Here is a 19,236-nt window from a genome sequence, read left to right on the forward strand (position 1 = left end):
GCAGTGTACTTTTTTAATAATACTTTTCAGAAACTCATGAAGAAGCACAATATAGCACATTTTGCTTCAAGTTCGGATTTGAAAGCTTCAGTTGTTGAACGCTTTAACAGAACTCTGAAGGAGCAGATGTGGCGATATTTTACAGCTCACAACACGCATAGATATATCGATATAGTTCAAGATTTAGTAAAGGGGTACAACAGCTACCATAAGAGTATACGTATGAAACCCTCCGAGGTTTCTTCTGAAAACTCTTTTCAAGTCTTTAAAATCTGTATGGTTTGTTCCCCCTTCGCCGCAAGAAAAATATAAATGTTAAATTCATAGTGGGGGACTTGGTGCGTATATCCAAGTTGAGGGGTGTTTTCGACAAAAAATATGAGCAAGGTTACAGCGATGAGTTGTTCACCGTTACCGAATGTCTGCCGCTTTTACCCACGGTCTACAAATTAAAAGATTATGACGGGGAGCTTACAGAGGGATCTTTTTATGAGAAGGAATTACAGAAGGTACAGTTGGGTAAAGACAAAGTCTTTCACATGGAGGAGATTCTAGATCAAAAGAGAAAAAAGGGTAAGAAAAATGGGCCCACTGGAAAAACTGGCCCCAAAAGTTCAACAGTTGGGTATTAGAGCATGATGTGGTGGAGGCATCAGGGGGTTAACTTAAACCCTCATGCATGATAAATACACCATCATTTGCATGTACAGAGGAGTGCATCATGGAACACAGCGGCTTCTACCTGACTCTCAGGTAATGCGTCTGCACATATATATCGTAATAATCAGAGTTAGAATTATACAACCAATTTTCCAAAGCCTATAGAGTTATCAGAGGCCTGGGAAGTAGGTATAGTTGGTATAACTATACCTATACCCCCATAGTTGGTATAATATCAAAGATAAGGACCGTGATTTTTATTGCAAAAGGATATCGGAACCTGCAAAACTTATTAAGCTTAAAAAAGGGTTCTATAGAACCGTCAACAGGATCGTCTCAGAGTTGAATGAACTCCTAACCCTGAACAATATGGAAATACTCCCGATCTACAACCCTATACATAAACGTATACAAATCTCAGGGGATGCTGACGGGGGTATAGAGACCAGCGGTAATTTAGCCTACATGTTGGGGCTGGGTCCCAATAAATGGACGTATGTGAAAGATAAATTATTCCCATTCCCTGAGGATATACATGCAGGATTTTACAACATATTTGTGTATACCGACATCATATCCTATCAAAGGGTCGGAGACAGCTGTGTGCCACTCCTGAGAACAGTTCCTATAGACGGAAAGGACGTGGATATAGTCACTGTCACCTACGACAAGCCACACTACGTACATGTAAGCAATAAATATATTGAAAACATTCTGGTTGAGCTTAAAACGGATCTGACCAAAAAAGAGACCTCTGGGAATAAGGCACAGGCTTGCCCCTAAAAAGCGGAGGTTAACAGTTAAAAGAAACTCAGTAAGTCAAAGACCGGGTAAAGTGAGGAGGTCTGGACCAAAAACGACAAAAAGAATACTCGGAAGTATTTTCTAAAAGAACAAGCAACATGGCTCTTTTACACCGCATGTCCTCTTAAGCTATAAAGACAGAGCTCGATCTTTTCACGGCCCCCTTAACTGGACCTCTCTATTGAATGTTGGGTTATGTGGAGATAGCCCCACTCTCTGCCATTACCGACAACGGTCCTATAGAATTTTTCATACCAGGCCACGGTGACAACTATCTGAACCTCAACAACACCTTGGTGCATTTGCGTCTAAAAGTGACCAAAAGAGATGGTACTAATATTGCAAACGATGCCAAAGTGAGTCTCATTAATTACCCAGTGGGCACCATCTTCTCCCCAGTGGATGTGACTTTGGGTGAATGCCTAATCAGTCAAAGCAGTGCCACATACCCTTATAGCGCCATCATGGAGTGTTTACTCAACTACTCCGAAGACACTCTCAAGACACAATTCAGCTCCGGGCTGTTTAGCAAGGATACTGCAGGAGTCTCTATGGAATCGACAGACCCTTCCACCGGTGCAAACAAAGGACTGGAGGCACGCGCTCTCTACTGTGCCGAATCTCGAGAGTTTCATCTGCTAGGGCCTATACACTCTGCCATTTTCTTTCAAGAACATTTACTCTTAAATTCGGTTGATTTAAGGCTAAAATTAACAAGGGCCAAGGATGAGCTTTACCTGATGTCTGCCCAGGACGGGGACTTTAGTATTAATGTGTTGGGGGCACCACTTTTTATTTAAAAAGTGTCTGTATCTCCGGCAGTTCGTCTGGGTCACTCACAGGCTTTGATGAAAGGAAATGCCCTTTACCCTCGCCAAAGAATTACCATGAAAACATTTAGCATACCTGTGGGCAGTAGAATCTGCAGGCAAGATTTCTAGGCCCTTTACCACGTTACATGGTTATAGGTTTGGTTGATCACGCCTCTAATACGGGCAGCTTAAATAAAAACCCATTTAATTTTCAACACTTCAATGCAGCGTATGTAGCTCTCTGTCAGGACGGACGTCAGGTCCCTGCAAAGGCTTTCCAACCTCAATTTAATAACAAAATATATGTGCGAAAATTGTACAATCTATTCCTGGCTACCGGGAGGCATCTAAAAGATCTCTCTTTACCTATTGACAGAAATGATTTTGCAGGGTTACACATTGTATGCTTTCAATTTATCACCTGATGATGACACCTCAGGAAATCTTTCGGTGGTGTCCGAAGGTAACCTCAGGCTGGAAATGCGTTTCCGTACACCTTTAGCCTGTACCATTAGCATGATTGTTTATGCATGCTCTGATTCAATCTTGGAAGTGAATACCCAAAGATAGGTCTTAGTGGATTATTATTAAGGATCGTTGAGCAAAGACATGAATACCCAAGAGTTGGAAGGGCTCAGGAGCCGACTGATTGGAAAACAATTTTGTGGAGTGTTGGCTTGTGATAAATTACCTATTGAGAAATGGTTGGAGCGGCCTGCCATGTTTATTGTCAATACCTACATTGGCTAGCTGTGACATTAGAAGAGGAGGGAGGAAGAAAAATCTCAACTTTCTTTGATTCCTATGGCTTTCCCCCCGGTTTTTCACACTTCCCCAAATCAATTAAAGAATTTTTGACCAAAAACGTCTCAAAGATATACTACAGCATCAAACAAGTGCAAGATAACCTTTCCACTACATGCGGTCACCACTGTGTATTCTACCTATGCCAAAGAGCCCGGGGAGTTTATTTTGAAGATGTTATGTCTCTTTATAATGATGATTTAAGAATTAATGATAATGTTGTAGCTTGTTTTGTTAGAAATTATCAAAAGTGTTCAATTATGTGTCCTTTAAGACCGTGTAATCAAGGCATATGCTCACGTCAAATGTTTCAAGAATGCCACAAATGTTAAATTGCTTAATTTTTCTAATCAAATTTATTGAATTTAATCATAGTTATTCAAAAGTCATTCAAAAGTCTAACCACCGAGTCTAACCACAGAGAGATCGGGATTAGGAAAAGGTCCGGAGACATTCAGGGGGGTAAATGAGTTATCATCATTCATTTCATAGGGCGGCGGGGTTGTTGGGGCATCTTTAGGGGTGCTGTATCTTGTTGAAGGTTTTTGTTTTAAAGCTTGAATCTGTTGACAAAGCTTATAGTTGGGTACACCCGAGAGGGGAATGTGGAGGATTACCAGGGCCTTAAATCAAATCAAATCAAATCAAATTTATTTATATAGCCCTTCGTACATCAGCTGATATCTCAAAGTGCTGTACAGAAACCCAGCCTAAAACCCCAAACAGCAAGCAATGCAGGTGTAGAAGCACGGTGGCTAGGAAAAACTCCCTAGAAAGGCCAAAACCTAGGAAGAAACCTAGAGAGGAACCAGGCTATGTGGGGTGGCCAGTCCTCTTCTGGCTGTGCCGGGTGGAGATTATAACAGAACATGGCCAAGATGTTCAAATGTTCATAAATGACCAGCATGGTCGAATAATAATAAGGCAGAACAGTTGAAACTGGAGCAGCAGCACAGTCAGGTGGAAGTTGAAACTGGAGCAGCAGCATGGCCAGGTGGACTGGGGACAGCAAGGAGTCATCATGTCAGGTAGTCCTGGGGCATGGTCCTAGGGCTCAGGTCCTCCGAGAGAGAGAAAGAAAGAGAGGAGGAGAGAATTAGAGAACGCACACTTAGATTCACACAGGACACCGAATAGGACAGGAGAAGTACTCCAGATATAAAAAACTGACCCCAGCCCCCCGACACATAAACTACTGCAGCATAAATACTGGAGGCTGAGACAGGAGGGGTCAGGAGACACTGTGGCCCCATCCTTAAGAAACTGAAGCCACCCTGGAGGTCTTCTGTCATCAGCAACCTTGTGGGCAGATGTGGTACTTTTAAGCAAGTCAAGCATATCGGTCCCCTTTGAGTCTTTTATTGACTGAACATGGGTTAACATGTCCTGCATAACTTTATCTTCAACAGGCATTTGATCTTCAGCCGGTAAGCTCGCAGGTACAGGCATTACAGGGGCTTGGCTCTCGCTAGGCTCATCATCTTTTAAAGGATCCGGTAGGGAAAGCGTTAAATGGCTGGTCTCTCTCTCTCTCCCCTTGTTTCACCAAGGCCAAATACCTTTGCAATAGGTTTGTGTATTTTTGTAACTTATCATAGGGGTTCAATCCTTTTCAGTTCAGAATATCCTCCATGGCCGTATCCAAATCATTTTCCGCTGTTTGTCTGATATTTTCAGGACCCTGCCGTTGTTTTTTAAGACTATCCAACTCATGTTGTGGCACCAGATACATTTTATTGGCCATCACCCTCTGTGTTCAACCACCACGTCTGGCAGCAATAAGGCTGGTGATGAAGGGCACGGCTATACTTAGTAAAGGTAAAAGAAAACACCCAGACTGTTGTATGCTATGTCTTTTCTTTTGAAGACTGGCCCTTTTATTGGCAAAGAGTTTGATCGCGGTCTTTTGTCTATTTAATTTTTTCAATTGGGTCAGGGTGAGTGGAATGCGTCCTTTGAGAAGATTCAAAGCACTCTCACATAGGGATAATATGAGATCTGAAGAACAGTGACCCAAGATGGCCTTCTGTTCATTAGCTGTAGCCCCAACTAGGCTTCTCAAGAGGGGCAGGTTTCTTTTTAAACACAGAGACATAGCTGTTACTTTTTAGGAATGTACGCAGCCGGCCACTCCCACGGGAACAGACCGGTTCGTAGCCTCAGGTGTTCTGGAGTATTTGCTTTTAAATCCACGATTAAATAAGAAAATGGTGCTTTGGTAGCGTGCTCATAGCTCTCCATGAAGTAGGATTTCCTTCCCGTGTACATCTGTTGAGCTAGAGTGTTAATTTGTAGTTTGTTTCTAGGATTTTTGAACAAAACCATGTAATTGGCGTTCAAACTGATGGTGTGTCTATTTTTTACCTTGGTGAAAGACATTATGCACCAAGTAAAGCACAGACAGGTTTCTATGATGAGTATATTGGGTAAAAGCTCGGGCAATTTCGAGATGTTCGCTACCTGCAAATAACATACCGTCCAAAACCAGCAGATTGTTTTTATGAGGAGGGAGAAGTTCATCAGACAGGGATTCAGGTATTCCTTCAACAAACTTAATTTTTATTTTCTTCAACAATTCATCATACAGAGGTTGATAACACAAATAACACCACACAATATTATCAGTCTTTTGAGATAACACATCAGAATTCTCTAAAAGACTTTTTACAAAACAAGTTTTACCACTATTAGATGACCCTGCGATTAAGGCCGAAAATGGTAGTTGCAACTGGGGGTCAAAACCTTCTACAGCAGTCATTATATCTTAAGCTTTAAGACACACTGTGGCTTGTAGCATAAGACAGTAGCCAAAGGGCAATGTGGTCCCGTCAGGCAAAAGCAGTCTCTTGTCATAGACTAACCTGAATCTTTTAGTAAGTAGGGCATTCCTTAAATGGAAGCCCTTTTTATCCCTAACAATTTTTTTGTAGGAACTCAAAATCTCCAAGTCACTATTCCTGTCATTTATGAACCCCTCGACCAAGCGTGTGATTGATTCCAAGTTTACACGCGGGGTATTTTCATAGTTTTGAGTCACGCCTTTGGCTTTCAACACCACGTGATTGTCTTTAGTCCTAAAAGCCTAGCTTTTGGGACCACAGGAGGACCATTCTGTGATATGGTCACCCTCTGCAAGTTCACTCGTTAAACCACCCAGATAGTTGCTGAGTGGGGGGTTCCAATCACCCTGTTTGCTTACATAGACCACAGAGTCTGTGTCGTGGTAAAGAACCCACCTCTGAAGCAGCTCCATGAGGGTGTACTGTTCAAGTCAGCCATAGGCCTTGGTAAATGCTGCAAGAAACACATTTACATTACCTGGGGGTAGAACCCACTTCTCCATTGCACCAGGGCAATGTCTTGACTCAAGAATGAAAAATGTGAAATTTCGTATTGGTACAAAAAAACAAATTCCCAAAATTCTTCGGTGTCTTTAATGATCGACATTGTTAGCATATTACATCTCTGCGATAATTTGCCCCAAAGCGAGTTCAAGTACAATTTCGACACATTTCTTTTGTTTTTGTATTCTGTCAGGCTCAAGAAGTATGCCTTCTCTGTCGTGAATAGTCTTGAATGTACCTGTCTTTGCTCTCTTGATCTGTAACTGATGCAGGATAGCCTGAAGCCATTTGCTTGCATCTCAAGAAGGTCTTGATGTACTCTTTAAAAAGTGTCTGATTTCCTGGAAAAGTTCCACACTTCAAAGATTTTGGCCACATGATACCCCATCTCTAGAGCCTTAGAGAATTCAACTGTGACCCATACCCCTGTCAGGGCTCTTTCTTGATCTGAGTGATCACATGGGTTTTGCTGGTTGTTGTTTTCACTGCATGTGCGACAAAGGGGAAAGTAACGTTTTCCTTGAGGTCCCTTGTAAGGCAACACTTGTATAAACAAACCCCTAGGAGGGTAGACAGTTGCTTTGATCAGACCAAAATAGTTTTGAGGTAAGTCAAAGTCGCAATGAATAATTTCCAGATGCCCCATAGGATAGCATGAGGAACTCATTACATGAGGATAATGGGATGTAAAATCTACATATCCTATTGTCTCTTCGGGTTGCGCTACATACCGACATGTCAAAGCATTGGTACGGCCTCCATACAAGGCCTGTCGTGGTTCCAGGGGTTCTGGTGTGTCATAGCTGGAAAGAAAGGCTTGAACATGTGGAGCAGACTTTTTGAGGGCGGCCCATTCGTGCTCCCACAAAACCTCCACTTTTAACCCGTAAGTAGCCTGTAAAGAATCCAATTTGTCTTGAAACTCTTGGTACATTTCCCCAAAAGTATTTTGGGTTAGGACACACATGGCCTGGGGCACAAAGCAAGATTTACAACCGTGGAAGAAACAACCGCTGTACTCATACATGGTCTCAACCCCGTCAATCTGTGTGTATCCATCTACATGGTAAGAGCCAAACTTCTTCTCCCCCCAATTCAAAGCATGTTGAATAAAAATGTCTTTATCCTGGGCCAAGTACTCCAACCATTGAATGGACCCACTAGAGTATGACTTGAATTGGTGTCGGTAGTTGTCAGGCGAGGGGATTGCTATAGATGCTGTAGGTAGAAAGTGTGTACGATAGGTTTTCATGCATGCCGATGTAATAGTTGTACAACTCCAGGGGTCAATGCCTGCAGCTTTGATTACCTCTTCTCTGAATCTGAGGCATCCTTCATGAAGTATAACCACATCATTGTCGCAGTATGATGCCATGTCTTACTGTCTCGTACCACGTCATGAATCTCTCATGCTCTTTGGGAGACATTTGATCACACCAGTACATTTCGGGGCTGGGATAAGATCCAATATAATGTAGATTCTCCTCAGATGTGAAGAAGTGGGGGAACCAGCCTTTCACAGAGTTTTCAAAACCCAAGGCCTCTGGCATTTGAGCCAATCTCATGAGTAAGAAGCTTAAACTGTCAATGTATCTCTGGTTGAAGGCTGGGTCTACAAAACACAAGATTTTACTACCTTGAGCTATGACACTGGGTGCCACGCCTTGCTGTATCAAGGGCTTCAGAAGAAGATAAGAGTCATATTCTCTAGCATTGTGCGCTATAAATGTGAGGTTTCGGTACTGGGGTTTTCGAAAGTGTTTGAGAAAGAGCAGTGCACAATTGAGTCCCTCTGCCGACCACTTTTCACCATTGGAAGTCATGGTAGATACAAAAATAGGCAAATGAAGCCCCGATTGCTGATTTGTCTCAAAATCATAGAACACGTATTTCAGTCAAGGGCTGAATATAACACTCATGTGGCACTACTTGAACCACTTCAGCGTCTCTGCTTTTCAAAGGCCGTTTATAGATTGGACAATGTATGATTCTACAACACATGCGGTTTAGGGCTATCTATATTAAGGTTGTAACTGCAATGGCATTTTGGGCAATTCTTGTTAATGTCACAACTGCTTACAGATTTACAGGCCTTGGGGTGCCATGTTTCAATTTTGTGTTTTTCGAAACAGTAGCCCGAACGACATGTCCGGTGGCAATCCTAACAGGGTGTCAAGTTTAAGGGTTACATAGGACAATTTTCATCCAGACATACTGAAGAGTTATAACGGCACGAGTGCCTCCCCCTTTCGGGTGTAGCCGGTATGGCACGATGTACAGACATATGGTGCGCCTAAAAACGCTGTGATCTTAGTAATGGCATAGTAATGTTCGTTTTGCACATACAAGTACAGAATCTGAGGATGAGGTTGGGGTTTGTTTTGGAACTTCAAGAGAGCTGCATTAGCTCTACTGTGGTACAAAACCACAATCTTGATATTCAGAAAGTTTTCAAATTTGACTATGTCAGAGAAAGCCACAGCATCCTGTATACCGAGACCCACGGCCGTTTGGAGCTCTCTAGCCTTTTGTAACGCCGCTAGATCAATACATCCAGGGTTGAGTAAATGGGATAGCCCTATTGCAAAGCATAGCTTATTACCTGGATTGTGAACGTTTATGAGGTAGGCCCTTTTATTGCTTATGATTTCTGATTGCATTAGGCTATCTAGTTTCCTTCTCTGACCCCCACCACCCTGGGGTTGACGTATTATTTGCACTACAAGCTCGAGGGTCCTATCGGCTATGAGGGATACATTTGACTGAACAAGTCATCCTAGCAGGGCGATAAATTGTTCAAGATCTGCTTCGCCATTGGGTAAAATACGAGATACCGTGTCATGCAGGCTATCTCCACAAATTTCCAACTGTAAGACATAACGTGGTTCGCCATAATCTCTTGACCTGTCTAACAGTTCGTTCAGAGTATCCAATATCATGACTTAAAACACAGCATAGTCAAGATTATGATTCACCCATGTGAAATTGAAAAACTGTCTAATCTCTGTATTGTTGAATTTATTTCGGTACACAACCCGAACACTTCGATCAATACTGTCTCCCTCCTGATTTATTAGACAATTTTCCAATTCCCCAAAAACATCATATTGCGTTTCAGACTCTTCGGACATGGGCTTTAACGTCTGGTTTTGGGGGGTGTGGGATGCCGAAGATGTCGGGCTCTCGTTCATCAGATTAATTAGGGTTATGAGGGCTTCGGGAATCTGTGATAACAGGTTTTCATCGGGCGTCCCGGACTCATTCATACGATTAATAATTTCTAGGAGTTTGGCTGGAATCTGTGATAATATGCTTTCATCTATCTGTATTATGGCTGTTACCCCCGCATCGTTCATACGATTAATAATTTCTAGGAGTTCTGGCGGTATCTGTGATAAGAGGCTTTCAACTCTCCGAACTAGGTCTGTTGTCTCTGCCATTTGGATAATTAATGATGTGCGTTCTTGGGTTATTCTGGAAGGATCCATGTTACATATATGATTTAGCGCCTGTATTAGCGTTTTTTAAATCGGGTTGCTGTTTAACATACGTGGAATTGTTCTATGCCAGAAGGATAGATCCTCTCGGTATTGTCGCTCAAGTAAGCCCCATCTCTTTGTGTAGCAAAACCTTTCGGGATTTTAGAGCCCTGGAAAAGACTGTGAAAAACCTAGCTTGTTCTATTTCAGATCCGGATGTTGCCACCAAAGAATTGGCGGACTCAAGAAGGCTGGACTTTTAAATCCTCTGTTCTCGGTGTGTTTGAAAAAACGTTCGTGCAGAATGGGAGAATTGCATCTGTGTCATCGGATGTGTCATCTGCTCCAACGAAGTCGTTCAGGGTCCATAAGGAGCCCGTTTTCCTTCTTGGCTGTATGTCGGCTGTAAACACAAAAATAGCTTTTAATATAGGGTGCACACTTTTTGTTTTTTAACGTATAAATATTCTTGGGTACGTGATTATTTGGACTTACGTTGAAAATAGTGTGATGAGGATTTGCTACATGCATTTTGTGTCTGAGAATCCCCGTCTAACGCTGTCTGTTCCAGATCGTTTAAACCTCTGAGCAGCTGCGTAAATGATAGAGAACCTACAAACGTTAGATAATATTAACAGGTATTTATCCTATATACATTTTTAACTTATAAGAATATGTACATTGAACCCCCCGTTTAAAACACATAACTAATTTTTAATATTACAATAATATCCATAATATTCAAACAATTCCCCGCATTCAAATCTAATATTTTTTTTTTCACGAACTCACCTTCAGAAAGCTCCATTAGGATGGATTCACAGATTCTCTTTTAAATGTTCAGTCCGATAAATATTCGGGGCTGTTGGCCTGGGCGTTTGTGGGTTTGTAGCTGCGCTAAAGCGGTTCTAACAGAGTGGATCGGTTGGAACTCATTCACGGTCATGGCTCAAAAGGAGAGAAAGTACGGAATTAGTTTACAGAGCTGTGGTGGCATTTTTTTCGGGCGATATCCTGTATGTCATAAAATGGCCCTGGAGTACCCCCAGAATGTTTTAGAGAACAAAGGCAGTGAATTAAAGCAACAGGAGGGGATGTCGAGACATTTTGTCGACAGGGCTTGCCTTTTGATTTCCTACATCCTCAGGGGTAGCAGCTTGGGGGGTGTCTGATGTAAATTTATAGACCAGGGTGGCGGGACCTTTAGTATATGCGCTTATTGCTTTTCCGATTTTCCTGACCAAGCTACTTTGATGCTAGGTATTCATAATGTTTTGTCTGGTGATCGATAAACTTACAAAAACGCTTGAAATAACAATGTTTTAAACCCTAGGGGGCTGTCTCGCCATATTGTATTCTTTCTGGGGTGTTTGACTTTTTAGCCCCCACATCCTCTGGGGTGTTTGGCTTTTTAGCCTCCACATCCTCTGGGGTGTTTGGCTTTTTAGCCTCCACATCCTCTGGGGTGTTTGGCTTTTTAGTGATTGGTGAGATAAATTTGGATTTGAAAGACGTATGTTAATGAATCGAAAGTGCCCATTTTAAGAGACGCCGCCACACTTTTTGATGGGGGGATACATACAGTTTGCATGATAGTGCAAACCTTGGTTTCAAACGATCCCCCACAGAGACACACACCCCCACCCCTTTTGTTTTTGAAACACACACTCCTGCTGGCCCGGCACATGCACACCCGCACACGCACATGGCTTTTCCGAAAGCCTTTTTCTCCGTGACATGCTTGGTGAGGGTGTGTGTCTCTGTAGGGGATCGAAAACGGCAAAAAATATTCAAAATTAGCTCCATAATATCGACAGAAACATGGCAAACATTGTTTATAATCAATCCTCAAGGTGTTTTTCAAATATCTATTCGATAATATATCCATCGGGACAATTCGTTTTTCAGTAGGACCGATTGGAGTGATGGCTACCTCTGTATTTTACGCAAGAATCACTCTGGGAGCCATCAGGTGACAACTTACGCAATGTAGCCACCTACGGCTATTCTTCAACATAAATGCGTAAAACTACGTCACAGTGCTGTAGACACCTTGGGGAATACGTAGAAAGCGTAAGCTGGTTGATAGCACATTCACAGCTCAATAGGAACTCATTGGAACGCAGCGCTTTCAAAATATGGAGCACTTCCGCATTGGATTTTTCAGTTCTGTTATACTCACAGACAATATCTTTACAGTTTTGGAAAGGTTAGAGTGTTTTCTATCCAAAGCTGTCAATTATATGCATATTCTAGCATCTTGTCCTGACAAAATATCCCGTTTAAAACGGGAACGTTTTTTTTCTCCAAAAATGAAAATACTGCCCCTAGAGTCGCAACAGGTTAATTAACAAAGTTAACCATTTTTACTGTTGTGTCCAAAATGTCCTTCAAGCTGTCAGGCATTCCTTCCCTTGGTAGCAAGAGCCTCTCGGTGGATGCTGCAGTGACTACGCATAGGTAACAAACAAACAGCGAGTAGCAGCAGTGTACAAGAGGGGGGGTCAATGTAAATTGTCCGGTGGCGATTTTTGTGAATTGTACAGCAGTCTAACGGCTTGGGAGTAGAAGCTGTGGAGAAGCCTTTTGGTCCTAGACTTGGCGCTCTGGCACCACTTTCCGTGCGGTAGCAGAGAAAACAGTCTATAACTTGGGTGACTGGAGTCTCTGACAACTTTATGGGCTTTCCACTTATTATATAGATCCTGGATGACAGGAAGCTTCTCCCCAGTGATGTATTGGGCCATTCACACTACCCTCTGTAGTGCCTTACGGTCAGATGCCGAGCATTTGCCATACCAGGCGGTGATGCAACCGGCCAGGATACTCTCGATCATGCAGCTGTAGAACCTTTTGAGGATCTGGGGACCCATGCCAAATCTTTTCAGTCTCCTGTGTGGGAAAAGGTTTTGTTGTGCCCTCTTCACGACTGTCTTGGTATGTTTGGTTCATGATTGTTCGTTGGTGATGTGGACACCAAGGAACTTGAAACTCTCGACCCGCTCCACTACAGCCCTGTCGATGTTAATGCGGGCCTGTTCGGCCCGCCTTTTCCTGTGGTCCACAATCAGCTCCTTTGTCTTGCTCACATTGAGGGAGAGGTTGTTGTCCTGGCAACACACTGACAGTTCTCTGACCTCCTCTCTATAGGCCGTGTCATCATTGTTGGTGATCAGGCCTACCACTGTTGTGTCGTCAGCAACCTTAATGATGGTGTTGGAGTCATGTTTGGCCACACGGTCGTGGGTGAACAGGGAATACAGGAGGGGACTAAGTACACACCCCTGTGGGGCCCCAGTGTTAAGGATCAGCCTGGCAGACTTGTTGTTGCCTACTCTTCTTGGGGCGGCCCGTCAGGAAGTCCAGGATTCAGTTGCAGAGGGAGGTGTTTAGTACCAGAGTCCTTAGCTTAGTGAGGAGCTTTGTGGGCACTATGATGTTGAATACTGAGCCGTAGTCAATGAACAGCATTCTCACATACTGTAGGTGTTCCTTTTGTCCAGGTGAGAAAGGGCAGTGTCGAGTGTTGATTGAGATTGGGTCATCTGTGGATATGTTGGTGCGGTATGCGAATTGTAGTGGGTCTAGGATGTCCGGGAGGATGCTGTTTATGTGAGCCATGACCAGCCTTTCAAAGCACTTCATGGCTACCGACGTGAGTGCCACGGGGTGGTAATCATTCAGGCAGGTTACCTTCGATTCATTCGGCACAGGGACTATCGTGGTCTGCTTAAAACATATAGGTAATACAGACTAGGTCAGGGAGAGGTTGAAAATGTCAGTGAAGACACTTGACAGTTGGTCCGTGCAACGCTTCGAGTACATGTCCTGGTAATCCGTCTGGCCCAGCGGCTTTGTGAATGTTGACCTGATGAAAAGGTTTTGTTCACATCAGCTACCAGAGCGTCAACACACAGTCATCCAGAACAGCTGGTGCTCTCATGCATGCTTCAGTGTTGCTTGCCTCGAAGCGAACATAAAAGGCATTTAGCTCGTCTGGTAGGTTTGCGTCACTGGGCAGCTCGCGTCTGGGTTTCCCTTTGTAGTCCATAATAGTTTGCAAGCCCTGCCACATCCGATAAGCGTCAGAGCCAGTGTAGTAGGATTCAATCTTAATCCTGTAGTGACATTTTGCTTGTTTGATGGTTCGTCTGAGGGCATGGCGGGATTTCTTGTAAGCGTCCGGGTTAGTCTCCCGCTCCTTAAAAAGCGGCAGCTCTAGCCTTTAGCTCAATGCGTATGTTGCCTGTAATCCATGGCTTCCGGTTGGAATATGTACGTACAGTCACTGTGGGGACGACGTCATCGATACACTTATTGGATGAATCCTGGAACATATTCCAGTCTGTGCTAGCAAAACAGTCCTGTAGTGTAACATCCTCGTCATCTGGCCACTTCCATATTGAGCGATACTGGTCACTGGTACTTCCTGCTTCAGTTTTTGGCTTGTAAGCAGGAATCAGGAGGATAGAATTATGGTCAGATCTGCCAAATGGAGGGCGGGGGAGAGTTTTGTATGCATCTCTGTGTGTGTATTAAAGATGGTCTATGGTTCTTCCCCTCTGGTAAAATGCTGGTAAAAAATGTGCTAAAACTGATTTAAGTTTGCCTGCATTAAAGTCCCCGGCCACAAGGAGCGTCGTTTTGGGTGAGAATTTTCTTCTTTGCTATGGCCTTATAGAGTTGGTTGAGAGCGGTCTTAGTGCCAGCTTCGCTTTGTGGTGGTAAATAGACGGCTACTAATAATACAGAACTGTCTTGGTATATACTGTGGTCGACAGCTTATAAGGTACTCTACCTCAGGCGAGCAATACCTCGAGACTTCTTTAATATTAGACATTGCGCACAAGCTGATATTGACAAAAGGACACACACCCCCACCCCTCATCTTACCAGAGGAAGAGTCTCTGTTCTGCCAGTGCATGGAAAATCCCGCTAGCTCTATATTGTCCGGATCTTCATTCAGCCACGTCTCGGTGAAACATAAGATGTTACAATTTTTAATGTTCCATTTGTAAGATAATCTTAATAGTAGGTCATCAATTTTATTTTCCAACAATTGCACGTTAGCAAGGAGAATGGAAGGCATTGGCAGTTTGCTCGCTCGCCTCCGGATTCTAAGAAGGATCCCCGATCTGCGTCCCCTTTTCCGGCTTCTTTTCTTCACGCAAAAGGCGTGGATCTGGGCCTGTTCCAGTGAAAGCAGGATATCCTTCTCGTCAGACACGTTAAAGGAAAAATGTTCTTCCAGTCCTTCCAGTCCGCGGTGAGTAATCGCTTTTCTGATGTCCAGAAGTTATTTTCGGTCAACAGTCTGATCCACGCTCCTACCTTTTTTTAAGGTATCTGTTACCAACAGATGCATATCTGTATTCACAGTCATGTGAAATCCATAGATTATATGACTCAGTAACTGTTGTTGCATGTTGCGTTCATATTTTTGTTCAGTGTAGTTACTAATGTTTGTTTGTCTGGAAGCTATGCTACAGGTGAAACGTATGCATGCACAAACCCTGTATTAAGACTATGCTCTACAAATAACATGGGAATCTATGTCTTACTCATCCTACATGCATACTGAATCTGGCCTCACTTATTTAAGCTGATGCGATGTTGTGTGACTGTTTCTACGTCAACTCTTCTCCCAAATATACAGTTGGATAAAGTGATATCTCTGTGATAGTCAAAGATGAGAATAAAACAACACCTGCTCTACAGGAAATGTTGAGGAGCCATGCTTCCACCTCTGGCAAATCCTCAACTGTCATACATGCAGTGGCACGTTGATGGTGATGGTAGCAGCCATATGAAAAAGCTTGGGCATACTTGAAGCTTAATGAACTAAGTGGTGATCACTTGGTAGCACACTTAAGTTTACCCTGCCGGGTCTGAAAGGAACTCTTCTTCTCTCACTAAGAGATAGACAGACCTGAGATGTGATTGTCCATGCTGGCCTGGGGGGGACATGTCTAAAAGTGTGACATTCGTTAGTGTCCCATGTCATTATCATTAAGATCCCATTGGCTGCCCATGCAAGTATGGGGTAAAAATCCATCTTCACATGTTGCTACGATGGGTTGAGGAGGAGAATATGTCTCTCCCACTTCAGGGCAAAGATAGCGCCACTTCTTAAGTACTCCTCTACTACTCCTCCTCTTTCCGTAACTTTGTCTAATTTGTTCGCTGTCGTACAGCATCTGCTCCTTACGAGGGGTTGAATTAGACATTTGTCAATCAGCCCTCTGCCACAGACAAACTCCCTGTAAGAATGCTAACACAGATATTCTAGGGCAAGCTGTAACTTTGGCCTCGCACAGATAGCCTGTGAAATCTTTCTATGTCTAGGATTGATGTCTGAAATCATTTCTTTAGTGTTACTGAGGAAAGGGAGGGAAAACCTTGAACACAATTCCCACAATGCCCTGTCCATACTTGTTGTCGAAAACCAGTAATTCTTGTTTTTATTAGGTGCATTATTATCACAATATGTAGCCTACTTTATCCTATTCAAATAGTAAGATATGCCACATACCTTTGGAATTTTATTAACGAAACAGACATGGGTATAAATGAACAACCATAACTACTCTGAACTCACCATTTTAAGAAATAATTATTGGGGACTCATTTTTATAATCAAGAAGATTAATGGAGGGCCATATGGAAGGGTTCCTAGGATGGTGGAGTAAAGCAAGCCATTGCTGTTTATTACTCCATGAACGAGGTGGGATCCCAATGAATTTGAATGCATCCCAACAACTATGAATATATCTATGGCAGGGATCATCAACTAGATTCAGCCGCAGGCCATTTTTTTATTGAGTGGATGGCCAGAGGACCGGAACATAATAAAGCAATAAGGCCCGAGGGGGTGTGGTCAATATACCATCGCTAAGGGCTGTTCTTATGCACGACGCAATGTTGGTAAACTGGTTACCTATGTCATTTTATCATAAACGTGGTATTCGGTCTGATATACCACAGCTGTCAGCCAATTAGCATTCAGGGCTCAAACCACCCAGTTCTTTATTTTTTATTTAACCTTTATTTAACTAGGCAAGTGTCACGTTCTGACCATAGTTCTGTTATTTTATTCTTTGTTTTAGTATGGTCAGTATGGTCTATGTTTATGTTTGTCTTTCTATGTTGGTTTTTGTGTTCAGCCTAGTGTGGTTCTCAATCAGAGGCAGGTGTCGTTAGTTGTCTCTGATTGAGAATCATACTTAGGTAGCCTGGGTTTGTGGGTGTTTGTTTCCGTGTGAGTGTTTGTCGCCACACGGTACTGTTTCGGTTTGGTATATTTCATTCATGGTCACATTTATTGTTTTGTATGTCATAGTGTTCAGTTTATTTATTAAAGTAATCATCATGAACACTTACCACGCTGCATCTTGGTCCGATCCTTACTCCTCTTCAGACGAAGAGGAGATCTGCCGTTACAGCAAGTCAGTTAAGAACAAATTATTATTTACAATGACGGCCTACCCAGCCAAACCCAGACGACGCTGGGCCAATTGTGCGCCGGCCTATGGGACTCCCAATCATGGCTGGATGTGATACAGCCTGGATATAATTACACATATTTTGTAGACTTCAAATTGACTGCAAGAAGCCTAAACAGATATAACGTTTGATTAAAACAATCATTTGTATATGATCACGTGTCTCTCTATTATGCATGGGAATACTTGGGAACAGATTTCTTAAATTAAAATCACTTGGAGCTAATTTCCTGGTGTTTTTACAGTCTTATGTCCAACAATAAATACAAATAAATTAGGTATAAATTATATATATATATATATATATATATATATATATATATATATATATATTTTGCTCAGAAAACTTGGGGGACCAAATAAAACCACACAGGCCACCAGTCGGGGAACAGCCTCATGTCTCGGGGTTGAAGCATGGCGCTGAGGGTGTCCTTAAATATACACTGTTGTTCCATTTCACTACACATCCCGATCACCAGTTCTAAACGGTAATGAAGCGGCGATAACAGCTATTAAAACCTGTTATTTTCTTGATGGTTCATTCCAAACAATAAAATGTGTTAATAATAACTGTGTTAAGGACAAGTGTGAAGGGACACCTGCTCCATCTCATCTGCCTCCCAGCAAATGAGAACTGTTCCGTGTGTCGTGACTCGTGTCACATATCATTAGCCACGGATAACTGAACTGACTGGTCATCAATGGTCATTTCAAACCCTACCACATATCAGATGATGAAGGAGGTGGGAAACGGGGGTAAAGCTTCAAGGTTTGAGGCCCTGATGTGAATTGCAGTCACAGTGACAGGGCGCTGAGGTCTCACTGTTTCCCTTCCCTGAGTTTTGAGCCAAGCCTGACACTTTATTGATCTCCCTCTGGTCTAATCAGTAGCTCTGTCACATTATAACAAAGGGGAGGCGAGACAAAATGAAAGCAATTTACTTCCGCAGGGCGAGGATTGCGAGCCAGCATCGTGGGCAATGTGATAGTTGTGGTGGTGGGATTGGGTTTTCAAACCAAAATAATGCCTCAGTGCATTGAGTTAAGCTGGGTGAAGTCGGGGGCAAGACAACACTCAAAATGGTTGACTGTTTTTCATTCATCCATGAGAGACATGTCCTAATGGCCTAACGCTCAAATCCTGCTCGTCAGGTTGAATGTTAACCTGTAGTAAATGGATCATATAACATGTGTTTGCAGAGGGCAAGTTTTCTCCAGACGTTTAAGACATCACATTTCTATAATGTTTATATTACCTGAAACGATTTGGTTCATGGTGGAAAAAAATAGATGTTCATAGATGTTCACAGATAACATAATTTCCTGCTAAACTTAATCAGGCTACTTACCTGGTGGAGCCCGGGTCTTCCGGGGGATTAAACATAATCATTAAGTTAACAGTTCCGTCTGTGTAGTAATGAAGATGTGACAGTAGAGGAGTGGAGGAGCCTCCTTGCTTGGAGCCAATAATCCTGCAGCTGGAAGCCCACAAAAAAGCTGGAAGCCTACAAAAAAGTCTCTATTACCATTTAGATTGTGCACCCAGCCCGCAGGCTGGATACATGCACAAATAAATAATTTAATTTGTACTCCCTCCCTCTAGAAGCGAGACCTGTCTGGAGACCATTTCTCCCCATTTCCCATATCCACGTTGGCCTGTTGTCATGTTTTCCAGGGCCATCAGTTTAGTCCTGCAGGCAGCTTAAATAATAATCAGGAGTCAATGCTTAGACTAAATAGGCCCTCGTTTCTCATCCCACCGCCTATTCACCCATTTTTCATTCCAAATGAAGAGGGGCTTCCCGAATCAATGGGTATCTCCTCCCAACCA

The 19,236-nt window shown here is 42.9% G+C and overlaps 1 protein-coding gene across 1 annotated transcript in view; it reads left to right on the forward strand.

The window, feature by feature from the left end:
- The first annotated feature begins 721 nt into the window (after window positions 1–721).
- LOC121841006 (extensin-2-like) overlaps window positions 722–19,236 on the forward strand; it is a 62,809-nt gene continuing 44,294 nt past the window's right edge. Inside the window, exon 1 of the mRNA XM_042306733.1 lies at window positions 722–753. Coding sequence (XP_042162667.1) covers window positions 722–753 — 32 coding nt within the window. The remainder of the gene's footprint in view (window positions 754–19,236) is intronic.

This window comes from Oncorhynchus tshawytscha, linkage group LG03 (genome assembly GCF_018296145.1).
Source record: "Oncorhynchus tshawytscha isolate Ot180627B linkage group LG03, Otsh_v2.0, whole genome shotgun sequence".
NCBI classification, from domain to species: Eukaryota; Metazoa; Chordata; class Actinopteri; order Salmoniformes; family Salmonidae; genus Oncorhynchus; species Oncorhynchus tshawytscha.